General features: G+C 41.3%; 2 protein-coding genes and 1 long non-coding RNA gene across 7 annotated transcripts in view; 1 reads left to right on the forward strand and 2 right to left on the reverse strand.

Moving 5' to 3' along the window:
• LOC128891110 (tribbles homolog 2) overlaps positions 1 to 1,120 on the reverse strand; it is a 27,906-nt gene extending 26,786 nt beyond the window's left edge. Inside the window, exon 1 of the mRNA XM_054150325.1 lies at positions 962 to 1,120. The gene's annotated coding sequence lies outside the window, so the exon portion shown is untranslated. The remainder of the gene's footprint in view (positions 1 to 961) is intronic.
• Positions 1 to 21,945, forward strand: part of LOC128891113 (probable RNA methyltransferase CG11342) — a 26,436-nt gene extending 4,491 nt beyond the window's left edge. Inside the window, exons 1-3 of one of the 3 annotated variants that reach the window (XM_054150335.1) lie at positions 11,701 to 11,720; positions 20,584 to 20,785; positions 21,186 to 21,945. In XM_054150335.1, the coding sequence (XP_054006310.1) occupies positions 20,594 to 20,785; positions 21,186 to 21,728 (735 nt within the window). In that variant the 5' untranslated portion in view covers positions 11,701 to 11,720; positions 20,584 to 20,593 and the 3' untranslated portion in view covers positions 21,729 to 21,945. Of the gene's footprint in view, positions 1 to 11,700; positions 11,721 to 12,951; positions 14,738 to 20,583; positions 20,786 to 21,185 lie in introns of those variants that run through there. The other 2 variants (XM_054150334.1, XM_054150333.1) reach the window with 2 other exon arrangements.
• On the reverse strand, positions 14,754 to 18,018 carry LOC128891119 (uncharacterized). Of its 3 annotated transcripts, XR_008460758.1 has the most exons (4): positions 17,104 to 18,018; positions 16,675 to 16,764; positions 15,163 to 15,359; positions 14,754 to 15,097 (listed from the first exon to the last, which is right to left on the reverse strand). It is a non-coding gene; the product is annotated as an uncharacterized LOC128891119 (long non-coding RNA). The 3 variants fall into 3 exon arrangements; XR_008460757.1 differs by having other exon boundaries at positions 16,675 to 18,011; XR_008460759.1 differs by lacking the exons at positions 16,675 to 16,764; positions 17,104 to 18,018 and adding an exon at positions 16,526 to 16,665.
• Positions 21,946 to 21,979: the final 34 nt, after the last annotated feature.

The raw sequence follows: 21,979 nt of genomic DNA on the forward strand, positions 1-21,979 counted from the left end.
ACTTAGGACGAGTCTTCTACTTTTAATATAGAAAATGAAATTCTATGTCTTTCTGAAATTGTTTAAATTCTATGAGTTCGCATGAACGTTTCACGGCCACCACTGTTTCACGATAATCTGCGGGTCCTTTTGCAATGATTCGCATAAAAATACAGAGCGGGTTTAGAGAGGCTGCGCGATACTGGTTCAGGAGCATCCTCCTGATAAACGAACCGGACGTACGATTATGTTCACGGTCGAAACTATTTTTGCGGATGCCTCACGAGACAGTCCAGTGCAGAGAAAAAGGCAATGACGTAGCCAGTCGGTCGCAAAAATTGTTCCTTCCGGTGAGCTCAAGCCTGCGAGGCTCAGTCGACGAACAACTGCTTTCCGAGTAGGACACTTTCTATCCTCTGACACAAATATAATTTATTAGGCGTACAAATTAATTATGTACCTTTACATCCAGTCATTTATGTACGTGCTTTAATTTGAAATATTTAATTGTCACCCTGTTACGTAACGTTCCAAGCCCTAAAATCTCATTTCCACTAAATCTCAACCTGTATATCATATCCTTTACTCGAAACGTCACTCGTCATTTCATTTCACACAGATTTGCAAGTCATCTTAACAACGTCGAGGATACTACAAAAATCAGAGATAGGCTAGCGTTCATTCTAACAATAGATGACGAATAAAAATACAATGTTGTGATTCATTCGCGACGTTAATCGATTGCATAATAATGTAGATAACTTTTCCTCCATTCATCGTGAAATGTAAATTCATTTTACAGTTTTCATTCGAATGTTTATTTTTATTTTTATCGTTCATTATTACAAATTTTTGTTTACATAACAGTTTTGCCTATCACTGCCCCATTACGAAAGCACGATTGTCACGAACGATTATCGCATCTATTTTAACAACATATTAGTAACGTAATTTGTAGTAAAAGTTGTCTCCAACTACGTACCACGCTGCATACGTGCGATACGGCACGAGTCTAGTTGCTTTAATCTGTCGGGCTCTTGTCACAAATCCACAAACACTCGACACTGATACGCAGCCGCGAATTACATCAAACTCTGACGAAGGCTCGTCAATCTCCTATCGAACGTAAGAACACTGTCCATCTGTTGCGACTGCCCTATTCTGAAAATCGGTGAGCAATATATACCCACCGACACAAATGGAAACCGTACAGGACATTTACTCACCGTATGACTTTACGTACACGTACAAGTAAAGGTCGAATATGCAGAGTCAAAGGATCACACTTGACGAGTATCATAATAGAAACGATAACAGCTATGTTTATAATTAGGAGATTATTAACCATTTTTGCCAGCTATTGTTTGGCTGTAAGCTACTGGCTACAAGAGATTGGCACAAATTCTTATTTGTATAAAGAATAAAACGTTCGGAACGTCATTTTGAATAATTATTCAAATTTCGTTAGACTTTATATGACAAATGGAGTACATTCGTAATACAATAGTCAGGTTTATTTATCTGGTATTATACACAACAAACTCGTCGTTTAGGCTCTCATACTCGAGTTCTTTTAAGGGATGAACTGATCACCGTATTAAGAAAAATCGCAATTTCTTTTGAGCCGCGTGGCGCAACGCCTTAGTGAAATTGCACAATCGAAACTTTATCTTAATCGTTCCATTTGATTTTACGAGCAATAAATAATCCTCGTCGGTTTTTACAAATACCGATTCGCGACTGTTGCGTCACAGTGGCATCGCAAACATCGCCTGCGCTGTGTTACAGAGCACTACTTTTCGTAAGAGCGCCACTATGGTGCAACGGTCTCGTTTTAATCAATTCGGATTGCACCCGATTACAAAAACTGGCTTTTAGATATCCGATCCCACTGAATCGTATCATTCGCCATTTTCGCAACATAGGAAACTGGAACGTTTCTCGAAATTGTACGAACGTAAACAACGAACGTATTCGAATTGATAACGGTTATCTTCGTTATTAGGGTTCAGGTTCATGTTTGTTAATAAGTTCTGAGAGTTTATTTATTTAATTTAGTAAAGTAGAATATTTTGAATATAAAATATTTGTTTACAGATTTTTAGAAAATATTTGCCGAACATAATTCAATCTTAAGCAATTTTTCTAGCAATAAAAAATTGTTGTAATTTATGGTTGCTCGACTGATACATTCAATTATTGTCACGTCCACATTTCACGCGGTAGACAATTATGTGTTGCCTCATTGTTCGCGGCACATTCTCGTGTAAACTTTGCACAAGTATACGACATTCAATGTAAAACGTTCATTTTCGTAAGGGAGATAATACGTGTCGCAACTACACGTTTAGTCACGTCAGACTACATCCGATTACCGACCATGGTTTATCGTCATGAAGGACGTTCATCGAATGTATCTATCCACCATTCGCCTATTGACGCGTCTAAACAATTAAGCACATTTAAAATTAAAATAGATTGTAAATGAACTATTTGCAGGCATAAAATTACCATACTTTTTTTTATCAAGAATGGAAAACTACGTCTGTTTACTACATTTTTTATTATAGTTTTCTCCACACTGCATACACAGTAATAGTTAATAAAAATAATTGCCTTCTTATCATGTGATATTTAGGTTAATCTCATTATTTAAGACTTGTGCCTAATGGTTTCCCTATAAATCATTACTAGAGTACGAAGTGACTATAGCATGGGAATGAGGTCAAATAGGTCGATCGACGATGACTATGACTGTGACGATGAATGCAACGATGACGAATGTTGACGATGACGGTGACGATGACCGTGACCATGACGTTAGCAAATACAAGTGCGTAGACTCTCCGTATAAAATACCTAATTAGTATAAACATCGACAATCTAGCTTCGAGTAATCAATAATCTCAATTAACAATCAATTAATGATCAGACACGCTTAGTTGAAGATTACAAATTACTAATTTATGATTTGCTGATTCCAAATCTAGATTATCTACTACAAACACCAATGAAAAAATTAATACTAACTTTATGCAACACATTTGCAAATAGCTAAACGAAACTCCGCTAATATAATAACGAAATGATAATTAAATATTTCTATTTAGAGTTACAAACGATTAAATAGAAAGGCACGGAATTAATTTCTACACTTAATCGATACTGATTAGCCTGGCAATTGTGAGTGGTTATTACACAAGAAATTAAACAAATCCAATCACCGTCAAATTGTGGATACACGCGCATACAAGTCGCAAGACTTTTCGTAATGGAAAAGGTTAACACGACGTGTCTTGTCGCACGGATTGCGATTGATTGCGATCATCGTGTTCCCGATGTAAATGTTGGCCAATGTAGATCGAATATGCCGTTACGCTTTTTCCAGTGGCGGTTGCACGATTTAATGCAACTTTCCAGCCGGACGTGGTTCACTGACTCGGTATCTACGGCCGAGAGGACACGATCACGGAAAATTGTAGTATTTCGCGACGTTGACCGTGAAACTACCGTTTTGCGAAGTGGCTGGAGTGCATGAAAATAATACCATGAATAATACGTTCTGGCCAAACCATTGTTTATCAACGTGAGCGATTGACACGTTCAAGTAGATGACCCGACTATCTCATGGATGGGAAATTAGAATTTTAATAATAAATATTATGTTGCTTGAAATTCTTCAGAAGTCTTTACATTTATCTATAGAAATCGATCGAAATTCTAAGCGACGTACTAATCGAAACAGGAAGCGATAAGGGCATTGATTACACTATTACTCGGGGCGGGGGTAATACTGTGTCCAAATATTAAAGTTCCCATGCCCATTGTGTCGTAACGTAACGGTTTATGAAACGCTGTTCCACCTTTTGACGGTTTATTCTTCTCGAAAACGGTCGCCACGTGTCGATTTGAATATCGGTTGCCTAGAGACCCGTTATTGCATCATTCTGTATAATAGGTTTGTGTAACTCGGAACACATTTACTGTGCGACGGCCGATGTACGTCGGAATATAAATTGAGATTATAATGACGATTGGGAAATAGCAAGATCGCTTTGTCGAGTCGGATATCGAGGAATCGTTAGCTCGAAACGCCAGCTGATACACCAGGAAGTAGCCATGGGATTAATCTTACCGATGACTATATCTTCGGATGTATAATGATCTCTTCAACGAGCGAGCTTTTAGGCGTGTAATTTGTGGGAGCGTTCGAAATACCTAGGTATTTTGAAACGAACTGATCGATGGTTACGTCTTCGTCGGGCCAGCGCTAATTTTTCTAAATGGGACGCCCTAATTTCTTCGATTAGGACGTCTACTCCATTCGGTGCTTTGATGTTTATTGCACATTAAATATAGATTGTCCGTTGAAAGAAATCGATCTGTTCGTTAACTATCATTTAAGCGTCGCTTATTTTTGAAATGTTACGATCCGTTAGATTTTGTTGGAAATGAATAGAAATTCAAACTTATATTTTTCCAAGGTATTACTTCCGATTACTTTCATGTTGCTGGCGTTCTATACGAAGAAGTGCATTGATAATCGAGAAGACTTCCGGGACGACCGATAAAGGGCTTCTATCGGCCGGAAACGTAGCTGTCGGCCGGGTAAGGGACTTCCGCGTTTACGTTCCTGTTCCTGGCACAAGGGGAGCTCTATCGGGGGCAGATAACAGTCCTGCAGACGTTTGCATCGCGGCGCGGCGGAGCCAACGTGCGGCGACGACGTCGGTCGCTCAAGTCCCCCCATTATGCTCGTAATCCCTTTCAAGGAAGACAAACTCACGCCGGAAGTCGGTGTATCTTCGGACCTCGGTCGACCGCCATCGTCATCCTTAGCTGGCTTAATCGAAGAAACGTGACCATTTCGTAGTCCATGACTCGCGCAAACACGCGTCTCGAGGTCGGGAAACGTCGGCAGACCGGAGGCCGTACGGTTTTATCATGGACATGGGCTTTATCGAGACTTTCTTGGCCCGTCGACTGAGGAACGACGTGGTACGACCCTCGATGGACCGCCTCCACGGTAGACGACGGTTCATTAGCGTTCGGTATTCGGTAGTTCAGGTATTTTCTAATTAACGAAACTACAGGCTTTCCGATCATAAATTTCGAGGGGCTTTCCAGGTATAGTGAAAATTACGGTCGAGGGGCGTTTTCAGCGACACTTTGACGATGAAGGTTTTAGGGAATCGTCGTTCGTTCTTTGTGTTTAATTGAAGTCGTTACGAAAGGAAGTTTTGGTTCAAGTTAAGAGGAATTTTGAAAATAGAAATTTTTGATAGAACAGAATAGAACAGAATTTACTCCGAACATTTAAAAAGTGGGATTATATTTTGTTTGCCTTTACTCCAAGTTTGACGCGATGGAAACTTGAATTCGAAAAATAGAGAAATTCGTGCGAAATGACGCGCAGCGTTGTTGCAATTCTCGAAGGCAGGTGCATTTTGCGCAATGCAGACACTACAGCGATACTTTTTGATCGATCCCAATGGAACAGATGTGTGTCACTGTGTCAGTATGCGCGCGCGTGAATGTCCGACATGCTTTTGGACATCCTATAGACGCAAGGGATAGTTTACGAAACGAGATAATACATAAATTCTTCTCTATACAAAAAATATTCCAAGAAACACCTAGTACTGCTAATGTGGTTTCCTCCCTTAACCGTCTGCCTACGACTAGAGCAAACATCACAACAGAAGAGCCTTCATTGTCCTCGACCCTCCCTTTCTGTGTTTCCGGGTTAACTGGGCTTAACGGTATCCCCCAACCCCAAGTATACAGGATGTAGCGAAAAACAGGATTACTCTTGGAAGTTGGAGATCGAAGGGGTAATCTTCCCTTTTGACCAATATCGAGACAATTTTCATGCCTTTTTTTATAGCGAATCTACTTGACATAAACTCTTGAAAATTGGTATGTTTCGTTCTTCAAAAGAGTCTAAACAAAAATTTCACTATATATTGTTGATGGAGCATGTCATTGAAAGGTTGCGTTGTCGTTTGTGCTCGATTGAAAGTGTCGTCATCGATTGCCTTTGTTGTAGATACTTTTAGACGAAAGTCATCGATTACATAGGTTACATGAGAAGAGATTAAGATTAGATTACCAGGGAATCCACGCGTTGAATATATACGCTTCAAAGGAACACATGTTGTTGTAAAATGAAATGTGAGAGAATCTGTGTTTTACCACAATGAAGGTTGGTATATATGTAGAATAAATTTGTAAACCTACTCAAGTAATTTGTTGTACTATATAAATAAATAATATAAATAAATTGTAACGAATATCAGGTGGAGGATTTAGAATGTAGGCACTCGAACCTGACAAAGCGACAAATGAACGCTTCTATCTACTTCAACTAGAATTATAAATGTCTGAATACGAAATCACAGATTTCATTTCTACACCTAATATATTCAATTAGACGTACAGAATATGCTAATGTGTCGATACTTTAGAATATCAATATGATTTTAATCGAGCGGATAAGTAAAGCGTAATGTAAGCGTTACTAAATGTTAGTAACCGAAAGCGACCGGGAATTGCGTAGTCGCGCTCGCGTGTCGGATCAAAGGTAACGTTACAACACCTCCGCCTGTTTCATTCCTTTGGTCCCAACGTTTTTGAAGGACGAGAAGATAAGGGGTAAAAAATTTTCGTTCTCTCTAAACCGTATCTCTCTTTGTCCATAGCAGAAATAGACTTATCAGCTTATCGTCTTTTTTTCTTCTGCTCTAAAACGTCTATATACTGATCAAGCGATGTCAATGGAAGATCAAACGTTCACATTTTTTTGAACTAAATGTAAGTAGAACAATTTCCTCCACTGGTAACCGATAACAGTTCATGGCGTACTTTTGCAATTTATCGTTGCTGTACCACGTCCAACGTTTTATCGAATGACTTTATTGGAAGTCTTCCAAGATGTCTTCTGTAAGAGCTCTGTTGCTAGCTGCTACTCACCCTCGTAGGTTATCAAAGGCAGGAGGGTACGGGTCGATATCTCGGTTACCGTCGATTCTACCGAAGAAATACATAGAACAAGATAGTTTCTGAATTCAATTTTCAAAAACTTTTCTTATATGGTTCTTTTCTGTGAGAGCGATTATAAGCGAGTTATCGTATATTATACGGTGGATCGTAATTCGACCAGCTGGAGTAAAAATAAAAATTAAATTTAAAATTCACGGTTATTACTTTGTTGTGTCTACTTTGGTAAACACTACACGTTCAAAAATTCAGACTCTACGCTCGGGAGGACCATAACCATATAGAATTTGATTTCGCTCGGTATTCTGTGGAATTTAAAAACATTCAGATTCGCCGCTTGAGGAGACCATGGACGTATAGAGTTCTGTAACATCTCGTTCGGAAATTTCTAGAATTTCGAAGAATTCAGATTCAACGGTTGCGTAGACCGTGACCATACAGAATTTTATTTCGTTCGGGACTCTCGGGAATTTAAAAGAATAGAAGGGCCGGGAAGTAGCAACGCTCAAGGATTGTAATAAAGTCACGTAGTAAATAGTCAGTCGGAGTTTCCTCGCGTTTCCTTTGTAACATTTGCATCGTCAGTTCGAAGCGGATACCAGCCGTTTATTCGTGACGCGAATGTGGTACGAATTCGCGTATCCGGAATGGCGGCGGCGCGGCGATTCGCCAAATGCACCGCGAAACAGCCTACGCATCCTGCAACGTGGAGGAATACCGGTCTAAAGTCCGGGACGAGGAACCGACGAAAAATTCTGGAACCGGTTCGCCGGCATTTTCGCTCGTATCCTGGGCACGGTCGAGAAAAGATAAATAGTCGAAGGGAGAAGTCGGGAGGAAAAAGGAAGAGGCCACTGGAACGGACCTCTGTTTCTGTAGCCAGGCTTCAATTTTTAATCGATATTTAATCATTATTAAATTCCACTATGTCAACAATTCAGAAATTATTATGTACCTAGTCCACCAGAAATTAGAATGTCATACAAGTGGCTGGAGAGTCCATCAACGTTATTATTTAATTCTACTGCGGCAAAATTTCAAATGTTAAACGAACGTCTGAAGAGTCCTTCAATATTATTATTAAATTTTATTGCGCCACAAGTTAAACCATCGAACAAATTACCCGAGAGTCCATCAACCCGAGCAGCCTCCGTTCGAAGAAGGAAGCTAACCTCGAACAAGAGCCTCGACCAGGGAGGCTAGAGACGAAGGAACTCTGGGAAGGATATTCGTATCCTCCCACGCATAAGCGATGCTCAAGAACATCGAGAGGGCGGTGTCGAGATAAGAAATTCGAGATAACACCGCGAGATATCAGTTGATCGTCTCGCAATGGATGCGCCATTCCATTTATCGATCCCGGAACCGTGGCTCTCGCTTTCTCCGTGGACTTTCGGGAAAAGCCGCTAGCCACTGGTAGCTTGACTTCCAATGAGATCTATGACCTTTTCGCGCCCGGGATCTGCTTTCTACCACGATTATGCCCGCGGAACCTTCGACGATCCTTTTTCTGTAATTTTGCTGCCTGGCTGCGCGATGATCATCTCGATATTTCAGGGAATATTGCGAAACCTTCCCATCTGGTACATTGCTGGATCTTCTTGCGGCGTGTTGTCTATCTTGGCTCCTGCTCGCGATAGACGCTTGGAGCTGATCCCGGCATTAGTTTAAACCCTTTGCACTCGGAGCCATTTCGTTACAGAATGGGCAAACAGGGACCACGTCGTATTAAATAATATAATTTGTAAAGCATGTAATTTATTGCAGTGGTACTCGAGCTTGTATGAATATTTACACATCGAGGAACATATTTGTGCTAAAAATCGAAATTTTAGACTACTCTAATGCGTGATAATGTGTGAATGCATGTGAAATGACTTTGCATTTATTTAGATATCTTCATCTTTGCCAATCGGATCGGTCGAACTTGTTTCGGACTGGAAAAATGATACAAACAGCTTCACCCGGATACTTCACACAGCTCCAGACAGATGGGTTCCCCCAATTTCGTTCGAGGCCGAAAATAATGTGCCACGTGCACCGGTACATTTTTCCCCGTAGGCCTCGTGGCACACCGCTGGCATACGTTTCCATAGGGTTGCGGTTAAATTACAGCGAAACGAGTCGGATCCCTTGTTCGCCTTTCGCGTACGCACAGCATCTTCTTTCTCGTCCTGTTTCCTCGTGGCAGCTGCTCGACCACACCTACACACGGAAAACGAGGACTGCAATCGGGCAGGATGCGCGTATCCTTTGGAAAATCCGTTTTCCGTAAATCCTTTCCGCATGCATACGGTATACGGTGATCCCTGACACTATTCATCCCAGGTACGCGACAAGCCTTTATTAGAATACTTTGCTAGATCTTTGAATAACATTTTGCGTCTTTGATGTGCCTTGGAAACTATTATGCAGTTTTGTAGGAGAAAATTTATGCAGTTTTGTATAGTTTTGTATAGCGTACGAGTCGCTGGTATTCACAGCGTGTATCCGGATACGTAATCGATATATGTACCTAACACAAGGTAATAGCAATCGGAACAGAGTCATTCTTCTCCGCGCAACCACGTGATCGTTATCGTTTAACTTCTTTTTCTGTTTTCCATTTTTCTCGTTGCTTTTTTTCACATACGACAACCTGACGCAATCGCGACGATCGTTATCAATAAAACCGGAGGTATGTATGCTCTCGTGCTCGATGAAATGGTGTTTACTGTTACCGATGAATCGGTAGGTGCATGCACGCGCACCTATGCAATATTTACACGTGTCGGGGTGCAACGCTCCATGTCTGAGAGGGAACGTTACAGGCATTGCGTGCCAATCATTACGCTGTCACTGGAACAATCGGAATTTACGTAAGAATGTTTCAACGTGAAGTCATACAGCTCCGTTACGGTGGAAAGTTTAACAATGATAATACTCGGTACTATGGATCGTGGTTGTAATAAAATACAAAATTGAACGAAGTAAAATAAAGCGCAGAGTGGGCCAGATAAGGGAATCTTAGCAATCATGACCGTGGATCATGAATTACATTTTGCCCATCATTGTCAGGTCCGTGGAAAGATCGCGACTGCGTAGTCCAAAAATACCCCGGTCCTAATCTCCGATAAAACACACTAACAATAAGTCGAGCTCCCGAAATGTCTATTATAGTGCTACGCGTCCTCCCGTCCCCTTCTCCCAACTTGTCCCCTCCAACGTAAAGCACATGTTTAAGTTTGCGGCACCTTCCTGCGTGGCCGCAACACAAAGCAGCGAGGCCCTCGGTAACGCAACCGCACACGAGCGAGCGGACACGCGCGTAATTTGCACCGGTATCAGCTTCGTAACACCTTTCAACAAGCGTGTGCACGTGTACGGAAAAGCGTCTCCTCGCGGCACCAATTACGATCGGTGCGTAAAGGAAACACGGCCAACCGACCAAGGTATTTAGCCCCTGCTGCACGCGCGACGAAGTAAACACCCAAGATGGAGTTTTTCGGATGGGCTATTGTACTATGTTTAGAAGATGCTGGTTGTAAACAGCTTATCGTGTGATCGTGTTTGAGATTTCATTGCTCCGTCATTGCTTTCGTCCCAAACACGGAAGATCACGCAAAATCACGATAACACTCCATCCCCCCCCCCCCCCAACTCACCACTGGATTTGACAGGACGTTGCGCAAAAGCGTGCCACGTAGGTGAACAGATTTTGCACCCCTGTTGTTGCGTCACACGTGCACCTACACGGGCGTAGGTGTGAAAAGTGTTGTTCGTTTGATGTATATTTAAACGTTGCATCGACCAAGGTGTTCCTGAAGCGAGCACGAACACCCGTCTGGGTGGGGACTGCGAAACACGACAAGCAACGCGAACCTCGATCCGAGGTCAGCATTCTCTCATGACTGTCATTTCGCTCGTTCGGTCGAGCGGTGTCCTCGAAAATCAACGATTCGAGCATTCATTGTCAGTACATACTGCCAGCCAGACGACACCGGGAGCTATCGGTGTGCTGCCTTTGAGACGTGTCATTGGTCGATTCTACCCTGCCGACAACGTGTGCCATTGAACACTCGTGTTCCCATCGAGCACGTGTGTGTCTAAGAATGCGAACTGTCGTTTACATGACCGTGTGGGTTTTTTTTTTTTGTTAAGATATATTTAAAAACGATCAACATATAGAACATTTTCGGGATCGTCTCTTTTTTCGATGTACACGATATCTCAAAAACTATTTAACTATTTCCAATAATATATACACGTGACAACATACAAGCATTCAAACTATATTATAAAAGTCTCCCTTTATCGATATGAAAGAGAAGAAAAAGAAAAACGGTAAATAACGACAGTGGAACCCAATAAATCGAGTAGCCCTAAGAGTTCAGTTTGCGAATACAAAGGGGAACGAACAGGCTCCGTCGGAGTCGAGAGAGCCGGTGGATTTTATGGATCTCGTTATCACGGCCGTTTCTCAATCGGTCGCCACGGTGGCACGTGAGCGAATCGAGCCAATCCCCTCGTCGCCGTGAACGAAGCAACGTTGATTTCGCAACTTCTGCCACGGATCGGCACTCAATTCCGTACGATAAACCATCATCCCACCTTTTTTTCTGTCCACGGCACCGACCTTCGTCTCGAGTCCCCCAGACACGTCGGATTCAGTCAGCCAGGACCGCCTCAGAAGCTCGTTGCAGTATCGATTTCGAGGTCGGGCCAATCTTACGTTTCTAATCTGCATTAACCAGAGTTCTTAGGTACCGTTCATTAATTACGTAAGAACGATTTTGGACATTTTAACTCCCTCACCCTTATCTAAGAACACGTAAGATTTCTCGGACTTTCCCTCCCCCTTCTTATTGTTATCGTTAAGAATATTATTATTGTTAAGAATACGCCAAACCTTTTATCGGTAGTAGGCCATTTAAACAGGTGAAGAAAAATATTAGTCGTTACAAAAGAGCGTAAAAGGGTTAAGAGACTATTACCGTGTGCGACCCATCGTCATCAAGCGTCGGAGGAGTTTTTTTTCCTCGATGGGAATTTCACATCCATCTTGTGCGGAAAATAACCGTGGGACTGAACACACCTACCCCCTCCTCTCATAAGTTAGACGCGACGACATATGTATAATAAATTTTTGGTAACGCAGTTCAACCAGAACTGCGGGAGAAACGCACACTGGGAACCACCCCGTCTCTTAATCTCCAATGGAAGATCGTTCATGGAACGCTTATATACAATATCAAAGGTTGATCGATAACTTGTGAGAAACAAGTTACCTCGATAGCCCTCTAGTAGCGAATACGAGAGTCTCCGGCACGACGTTACTCCCAGAGGGCGTCAAAGTGGAATCAACGGGACGATCATTCTCTACTTTGATTCGCTAATGCACTTTCGTCGCCTACATGCGTGACCATAATTATATCCATTTAAACCAAGATAGAACATATTGGTATATAAGATGATGACATTTAAGAATCAATGAGAATTAATTAAATTAATTTTGAATGACTTGACATCTAAAATTAATTTAATTAATTTTAAATGATTCGATGACATCCAATGTCGTAGAGAAGATTTGAGAGTTCAAGCGATGTAAACGTCACAAATGACCAGTATGAAAAGCCGTCGCTTACATATTCGCATTTAAAACCGTGTGGAATATTGACTATTTTGTCGACCGCGGTATTGTTGGTAGTCATACATGACGGGAAACTCTTTCGCTCACCTTCGCGAAACTTATTACTAATTCGCTAACGAGAAAAAGGTATGATATCATTCATTGTTTCGAAAGGTCGAGCTTAAACCAGTCCCGTGTTAACGAGCGTCATTTGTCATACATATTTCGCGATTTTTAGCAAATAAGCGACGAATCCTATTAGGAATTAATTATAAATGTTAAATATATACGGTAAACTCCAATGTACCGCGATATTTATATAATACGTTATATAATTTATTTGTGCTGTACGGGGAACACATACAAAAATTAAAAGGAAGTACAACTTTGCACAAACATTCGCTGTCGAATTATTAATGTACGATATAACAATTTACAATTTTGCATATCGTATAATCCAAATAAATGGATGACTTTGCACGAACATCCGCAGTCTGTTTAACGACTAACGAGTGGCTTATCGCTACGGAAGCTTGTCTTGTAAGCGACGCCGTCATATCCGGGAATAAGAGTCGAAGAATTCTAATTTAACCGAGCCTGGTATCGTTGAAATCTGTTTGCTCAGCCGCTTCTACCATCCTTATGCCCATTGTTAGCTACTAATCCGACGTATAAACCGCGTGTCCTCCCTACCTGTGGTCAAACACGAACGGTTATCGGAAACGTGGGAATGTTCTCGCATGATCGCGTACCAACCAACGTCGCTTATCGCTTCCGTGACACGAGTGACGCTGTAACCTGACGCAATTTCCCGCGAAAACGATAACGTTGGAATTTTTGAGTTTATTGTTCGCCACACGGAGCCGTGTCTTCAACGAACGATTTTCGTTCCAATGAGCACGCGCAACGATACGCGATGAACCCACTGCCTTTCAATGGCATTAAGTTTCGAACTAGAGCAAAAAGGATATTAAGGCATTTTGTTATTGACACCAGCTCATCGTATGTGTTCTTCTAAAAGAATAATACAACTCTTTTTAAATGCGTTATACAACACTTGAAAAGAAAATGTGCCAAAAAAACTATAGTCATCGTATTTCATATTTCTCGAATGTATAGTTTGTTTAATATGTCGAGGAGTGTATAGTCTGTACACGTGTTCTTGTTTTGCAAGATTTATTACACGTTTTGTTTTCGTATGATTGCGGTAATGAGGATGCATTTTAGCGGCGCGGTTTCTAGAACGTTTCCGTTTCCTTGTTGGCAATTTTAATAAACCTTATGAATTATGATTGCGTTTCTCGTTGAAAGAACATTGTTAAATTCATCGTGACATCGTTATTAAGCGTGCAATACACGTGCGTCGCGTATTTAATTGTATTTCCTGGTTTTTCAATTTATTCAACTATGACGGAACTTAGTTCCAGACTTACTTCCAAGTTCATTGCATTTAGTTGTACGAACGTTTTCTTGCTTTCAATGTAGTAATTACGCGTATAGCTTGTAAATTTTAATGATGTCCTTTAATAATATAAATTTGTAAACTGGTCGTATAATATTATGCTTTAATAATATAAATCTGTAAACTGCATATAAATAGTAATATTATGCTTTAATAATGTAAATGCCTAAACTGTTTCTAAATTACACTATTATGCTTTAACGATAAAAACTTGAAAACAGCACCTAAATTGCATTACTTTCGCAATATGTATATAATTCAAGAAACATTGAGGAAACCCTTGAAGTTTGTGAAAAAAGAAATAATGCTAGACAACGCGGAACTGACGGTATTAGTAGAACATGGTTCAACGTCTAGTAGAAGGTGATGTCAGAAGCAGAACTTTCGCGCGCGTTCCGAACACAATTGCAATTTCCGCGGATACACGTGCGCCAGCGAAACATACGTTGCATCCGGTTCGTCTCTAATTTGCCGTTAAAAGTCCCACGGTTCACAGGAAGAACGAGTAAAACTGGATCGCGGATGAAGACACATTAAGTTCTTCACGAGGGGAAAGAATACTTACATGTTCTAACCAACCGAATCAGAATGGTACGCGCGTTTCTTTGTGAAACGAGGATACGTTGAATCAGCGTTTTTCAAGCTGTGTTTTCGTGCAATGCGAACAAGTGTAACGTGAGAAAAAAATTGTAAGTAACCCTTTTACAATACTTGCAAATAGCGCGGCCTTGGATCCATACGATTTATTATAATGATTTGAATTTATATGAAAATAAAATACTATAAGGTTATATACAAGCAATATTATATTATACATCGAATTATTTCTATGAATCCGCATGGTTCGTTAAGATAAAAAGAAACCGAGAAATATGTCACTTTTTAGGTGTCTTAGGCAATATAAAAGTCCATATTTAATTCAATGTTTACAAGCGAATCTCACTGGCGACATTTGTTGCATTTCAATTGTCAGATCAGGTCGTGATCACGATTCACGTTTCATCTATCCACGCGATGGCGGGCGTTCGAATCTTCGATGTTCTCATTACCTGAGAAAAAAAAATTCACTCGAGTGGATATTTGATTCAATCGAACACGAGGTATCAACTGCTACCTATCCACTCGCCGCCGCGCCGTCGGAAAAGATTCTCTCGACGGCCTTCAGTCGCACTCGATAAATTCTCGTACGTACGATTTCAAGGGGTTCGAGCTCGTAACTGGGTCATCTCGGCAAGGATACGTCACGAATGCAATTTATCGAGTAAGAACCGACGAAGAAACCTCGTGCGATGTCAAGTTCGGCTCCCCATCCTTCGAAACATTAAGTGTAGAAATTAATTCTCTGCATATGGAATTCCATATTCAATAATTTGTAACTCTACAATTCGATATGAACTCGTAATTTTATACATTAAAGTACGAACTTTCAAGTACTCAACCTGATCTCTATTGGTGTTTTTTTTTAGAAGGGAGCGCAATAAAAAGGCAGTTCCAAACATTAATCCTCCCCCCCATCACTCTGAAAAGGAAGTATGGAGCTGTCTCCTTATCGATGCACACCCCTCAATTGCAAAGCATTCACTATTAGTATAGATACATCCCAATGGGTGGAATACTGGTGGCTCTTGGGAGGTGAATTTTGAAAAACACTGACTTGTAAGACGATACTCGTAACAGAATTCACAAGAGACGCGAACCAAATCCAATGTTACAATGGTACGATACGAAAAGACCATCCGCCACGGCGACGCTGGGCGAAAGCTAGTAAATCCCGAAAATCCCAAAACAGCGAAACCTTAAAGCAGATTCGAAGGCGGATAAAGTCGTGTTTGGAGACTCCATTCGGCGAAACGATCCCCGAAAAATCGGTTCGAACACGCGCGTGGCAAAATACAAGGAGTCTCGCGATGTTCGCCATTCAAGCTAACAAGCGTACCCGTGCATCCAGGGCACTTCCTCCTCGTACAAATTCAGCTTAAGAAAGGAGGCAGAGACGATTCTTTTGTCGTTGCGATTGTCGTCGATCGTTAGAAGCACACGTAGTCGTTTTGTCGTATACGAAAATCCCGGAAAAAGCGGATTTCCCGGGCCGATGAAAGTGCTATGTCGCGTTGAATGGCCCGGATGCTCGCCGGATCGCTTTACGGTCGACTTCCGGGAGCATTTTACTTTACCTGACCGAGAACTCAGTTTCCCGGGATTTACCAAGCCTTAGAGAAAGGGAAAGGATGAAAGAAACGAGCCAGGCCTCAGCTGTCTTCGTGTCGTTCAGAGCTCTACACTATTACACTATTAAACTTTGTTGTATGTAGACTTAGGTTATAATTAATTATATATATAATGTATAGATTCTTGATAATAAAGATTCTAGGAATCATGAGATCATGAGAATATAGAAGGTTCGTACTTTTATTTACCAACATTACGAGTAGGTATATCTGTTTAAATTAAAGTTATAAGGAATCGAATATACAGACACAGAATTAATTTCTACAACTAGCAGAATAACTGTGCACAAAAGTTTGAAAGTGGTCATTTGACCAATCGTAGTAGGTGTACTGTTTAGTAAACCTCTGTTCAAGCTTTCTACGTGCTTGTCTCGCACAATGATTTCCACTATACTCACAGTTCTATTGACAAGCCTAAGCTTAGCGTAGCACGCTGACACATTTGTTTACGATACTTTTGTCGCTGATACGAGTGCAATGACGTGATTCTACAGAGAACACAAGCCAATAACTATTGCCACATTAGAATGCCTTCGGGCGTTACGCGTTTCAGAATCATAGATGACGATACAGCGATGACTAACAGCTATGTATCACGGAATGGAAGTGCGAGTTCGTTGTCCTTCGGTCCCAAAATTCATTCTCGGTTCACATACCGGAAGTTACGTATCTCGAAACAATTCGACAGCAATGTGATTCAAATTCGACGAATTTGTGATTCGATTGTACGTGATTGCAGATAAATTATCTTTGCGTACTTCTCTCAAGTTATCACTAAATTATATCGTCAACAAAGAAAATGTTTTAAGAAAATTTAAGAACAGAACCTTTCATTCCAAATGGGGATGTTCGTACAACCCCATAACAGCCCCCACGGACACTCTGGGAGAATTTAGCGAAGAGTTAATATAGATTTATGAATAAACTCAATGTGTTGTTCGTAATTGGAACACAGTGTCATCAGTGGTTTGTCTAATTACGGGAGGCCTCGACGAATCGCGGACAGATTGCATTCCTCGGCATGATTAGTCGCCTGACCTTCGTCGAACCGTTGTGTTGATCTAGAAACCAGGCTTTATACTCCAAAGCGGCTTAATAATTGCGGTTTGTAGATGGAAACACTCGATATTATTTCCATATAAGATCGACGAGTGCGATCCGTTGATAAGTATACGTCAACGAAGACAAAAAAAAAACAGAATGCTCGACGGTGTTCCTATTCAATTGGAACACGCCTAACTAGGCGAGCGAGAAATTTATACTGACGAATAGAAACAGTAGGCACTGTTCATTATTTTCGCATACATAGTCTAACGCGCGTTACCTAATAATAATTAGCAAGATCGCGACTGGGATGTTTAAGCGCCAGGCATGTCGAGTCTGAAGACAAACTTGGCCATATCGTTTCTTTCGCAACTGTTTCCGTTAGATTCACCTGTTCATTCTACTTTGGTGACGGGAACAACAAAATTCGTATTAATTCAAAAATGGAATAATTCTGATAGAAAATCAAGAGAATGCGGCATACAGTGAAATGAGATTACCGAGGAAACCAATAAAAATAATCTTTTTTACGGATTAAACGCGCATAATCGAAATTACCTCGGGACGCATACTTAAAACAATTTACTACTGTTAATACCTTCGCAGCCTTCCAACGAGAGGACTTGCGCAAACCTTAAAAGTGCCATTGGCGTAATTCGGAGCCTAATTAGTTGAATGGCCGAGCAGAAGTTTCACGATATCAGAACTTTGGCATGCCAGGGTGCATTCCACGTGCACGAAATAATTTTCCAACTCAATAATAACACACAGGGAAGCCATAGGCGGTGAACTAACCACCTTGCCGCCTCTCAGGTGTCGCTGTACCCCAGTTATCTTGGATCTGCATGTGTCACAAATATAAACCAAGAATGAATATTATTATTCGTAGTATTATTTACATATCAATGCCTCCAAAATGAAAAATATTCAGATAAAGTCAACAAACTGTGAAATACATCTCTCATTTTGACTTCGTTTATGCTAGTCCTTTATCTTCGATATCTTTTTTATTGAATGCCCCTGTTATCTTTGCATATTGGTTTTGCCTATCTCGCAGAATGTGTTTTCGCTACGCACGCAAATTCAGCTGAGAAAATAAGATGTTTCGAAACGTTAAGAGAAGAAACGAAAGAGGAACCGATGGAAGCATCTCGACCTTTTTACGAGATCAGTCTGATCTCTTGTGTACACGTTGTGTACGTATTTACTTTGTTTGACAATAAACTGTCTTCCACAAATCCTACCGACCATGGAACAGTCGCTAGTAAGAAGCAAATCTTTAAAATTCGTTGGAGATACTATAGTTTTCATCTCTGAACGGAGAAAACAAGCAAACAACGCGGAAGTCTGACAACTGTAAAATTTCAATTCTTTCGAGAAAGTGGAGCAATCTTTTTGTTTTCCTCGTCGTGACCGACGCCACGTCTTCAAAGCGGCATTTTGCCATTCATTAGCTCCGGAACCCTGAAACTCAATCCTCAGCTTGGCGTGAAATGCTTACGACAGTTCGAGCCGATGCAGTCTGCCTGAATAGAAAAAATGTGGCACACGATACCCTTTGGCAGCTTGCCTGGGCTTAGGTATACTTGGATAATCCTGGTTATCTCATGGTGGCGTGCTTCTGCACCGGCCTGCAGCCACATCTGCCGCCGGCAAAGAAAGAGAAAATTGCTACGAGGAGACCCGTGTAGAATGGACGTTGTGTTCTTGGACCGGTGCGACGCCGCGCACACCTAACACCTGCCCTGCCGGCTATTCCGTTCCTGGTTCTTTTTTCCTCCTGATTACCTTCTGGCATCGCCAGAGGATTCGAGTGAAACGGAAAACGAGGGGAACACAATCGAAGAAGGAGACGGCCAGGGCTCGTGCTGGCCAACGATCCTCGGGTTACCTGATCTTTGCGGGTTTTATGGTCAACCTTGGCTCATCCTAAATTTCCGGAAACTCGCCTACCCAGCAGCTCCGGACATTCCTTTGTAACACCGTGGAATTTGAATGTTAAACGCGGCGCACGAGCAGTCGAGCAACCTCTGGCTTCGGCTCCTTCTTTGTTTTGGTTCCATCGGCTCTGAATTTTCAGGTACACCATCGGACGTTGCGACATCGCGTTTCCACGAATTATGATCGACTCGTTACGCAAACGGGGTGCAAAAAAGTTCTTGGCCACGCGTCTATAGATAAAAACGATGTTTGAAAGGAGACGTTTCGCAAGACGTATAGGCGGAGTGTGCTCCCCGGTTGCCAAATTGTTGTGACACACACGCGCCGCAGGTTTTCTTTCAAGCCTCTGTAACCTGGAGTAACTATGAATTTATATGCCCATTTATTCTACTTGCTGCTCGGAACTTATGTTTGAAGATTTCGTTCATCTCTGGTTCGAGATAGAGATACTGGGAGTAACGTTGCCATGAAAACGAGTTTCTCCGCGAGTATCGAGACAATGTATCATCGATTTCTCAGGCCTTCCTCGTGTCCAACCACGAACATCGATCGAAGGCTGCGTTTATTTGGGTCGCGGACACCAGCATATTATCTCCTCGATCCTTCCGCGCTTACCGCGTCTCTGACCCCCATTTCTGCTTCGCTATCAGTCTTTATCACGTGTTTATAGACCTTATGCGACTAGTTGTGCATTGTTTTTACCGTTCCCGACCGTCTAGACTGCAACGTTACATGTTGAAATCCCAGACGGTGGATTTCATGAATTTATGACATATTCTTACTTAGAAATCGTATGTAAAATTTATGTACGCGGAGTAATAGTGTTAATTCGGTTACCTTTTTGTTTTATAATGCGTTACGGGTTAGTTTAGCTTACGCATTTCATATTTATATACGTACTTTTTTTTTTTTTTATAAATGCATGAAATTCGCGAGCAACTTGTCGTTAACCGAATTCTATTAATTTTATTTCCTAATGATTCAATTATCTTGAAGCGAGTGTAGTGGTTTCATTTTGTGATATAGACTGGTATGTAATATTATTGTAAAACTGAGTCACTATTTCATTGTTAGCCAAGTAATTTCGTTTTCTTTGTTCGTGAAAAAGAAAATATAATTTTTTTTTGTAATTAAACTGCGGAACAAATCATTCTGATGGTAAAAATACGTAATTACTTTCCGAATCCGATGTAATTATGCGTCAAATATAAGGAAAATTCGATCAAAAATTAAATTATTTTTATACGCTATAAAAGTTGAAATGTGAGACATGTAGAATCCAAAGAATCCAATGGTTGACCATCGATCTCGATGATTTTCAGGTTTTGAAAAATGTCGGGGATATCGTCCAAGGAAAAGGAAGACAAGACGGATCCGGGCGCTAGTAGACACGGGAACTTCATGAATTATTACCAATTCCATCCTGCGGAAGAGCGCGTGCGACAACTTCCGCGTGGCGTGTGGCGGCGTCCTGGCCATCCGGACCGGAAATACGTAGGCCTAGACGTTGGCTGTAACGCGGGGGTGAGCTTGAAACAGCTGCCAGACGAAATAGAATGAGTCGGCCGTGATCCGAAATTACAAACGGCGCACGTCTAAATTTAACGGAGTTATCCCTTTTTCGGAATAACCCCAAACTTCCCTGCTTCCGGAAACTCGTTCGAGTTCCATGCAATCCAATGCACGTTTCCATGAATTGAAAAAATATTTTCTGAAATGATCTTATTAAAAACACATTTTTCATTTTAATAAAAGTACGCAAGATCATAATTAAACGTGGCAGCTAACGTCATTTAAGCGTTCAAAAGCTCGTTCTAGAAAACACTCTGTAACAACAATATCAGAAATTTCGAGATCCAACAAAGCCACGCATTTTCTTGGCCGAGGAGTATCGATAAATGGCAAATCACATTAATGCTTTCAGGACCTGACGTTCGTGTTGCACGACTTCCTCGAGAGCGTCTTATCGGGCGATCGAGAGATCTCCTTGCTTGGCGTAGATCTCGATCCGATTCTGATCGAGCGGGCACGGGAACGCAATCCACGAACGGATCGAATAATTTTCGAATGCCTCGATTTTGTAGCCGAAGATTGCGACCAGACGTTGGAGGGCTATCTTGGTCGTTTTCAGAAGTCACGCTTCGACGTCGTGTTCTGTTTCTCTGTTACGATGTGGATCCACTTGAACCACGGAGACAAAGGGTTGGCCGAATTCTTGAAGAAAGCCTGTTCGCTAGCGGAGATGATCGTGATCGAGCCTCAGCTTTGGAAATGCTACAGAAACGCGTCGAGACGTTTGAGACGCTCCAATGGAGAGGATTTCCCTTTGCTGAAGACGCTAGAGCTCACTGGCGATCCCCAGGCACATATTGAAAATATATTGACGAATGTTTGTAAGTTTCGAAAGGTGACCGTTACCACAGATAACGAGTGGAAACGGAGGTTATTAATCTATGAGAGAACTTGAGCAGCTAATCCTAACATTTTTACGAACAAGATTCACTACAGCGATTACGAAGTGGAATAGTGAACTAATAATAACTTTAATTCAAGTTTCAATTATTTTTCTGTATTCGTAAAGATTTGAATTTGTGTAAACATCTGCAGCCTAGATATAAATGAAAATAATTTTGTATTGCAAAGTGTGATCCTTACGAATAAAGCAAAAAATTAGTTAAGAAGTACATTTATATTAATTAATGAAAAAAAAAATCGAAG

Source organism: Hylaeus anthracinus, unplaced genomic scaffold (genome assembly GCF_026225885.1).
Source record: "Hylaeus anthracinus isolate JK02 unplaced genomic scaffold, UHH_iyHylAnth1.0_haploid 12001, whole genome shotgun sequence".
Taxonomy (NCBI): Eukaryota; Metazoa; Arthropoda; class Insecta; order Hymenoptera; family Colletidae; genus Hylaeus; species Hylaeus anthracinus.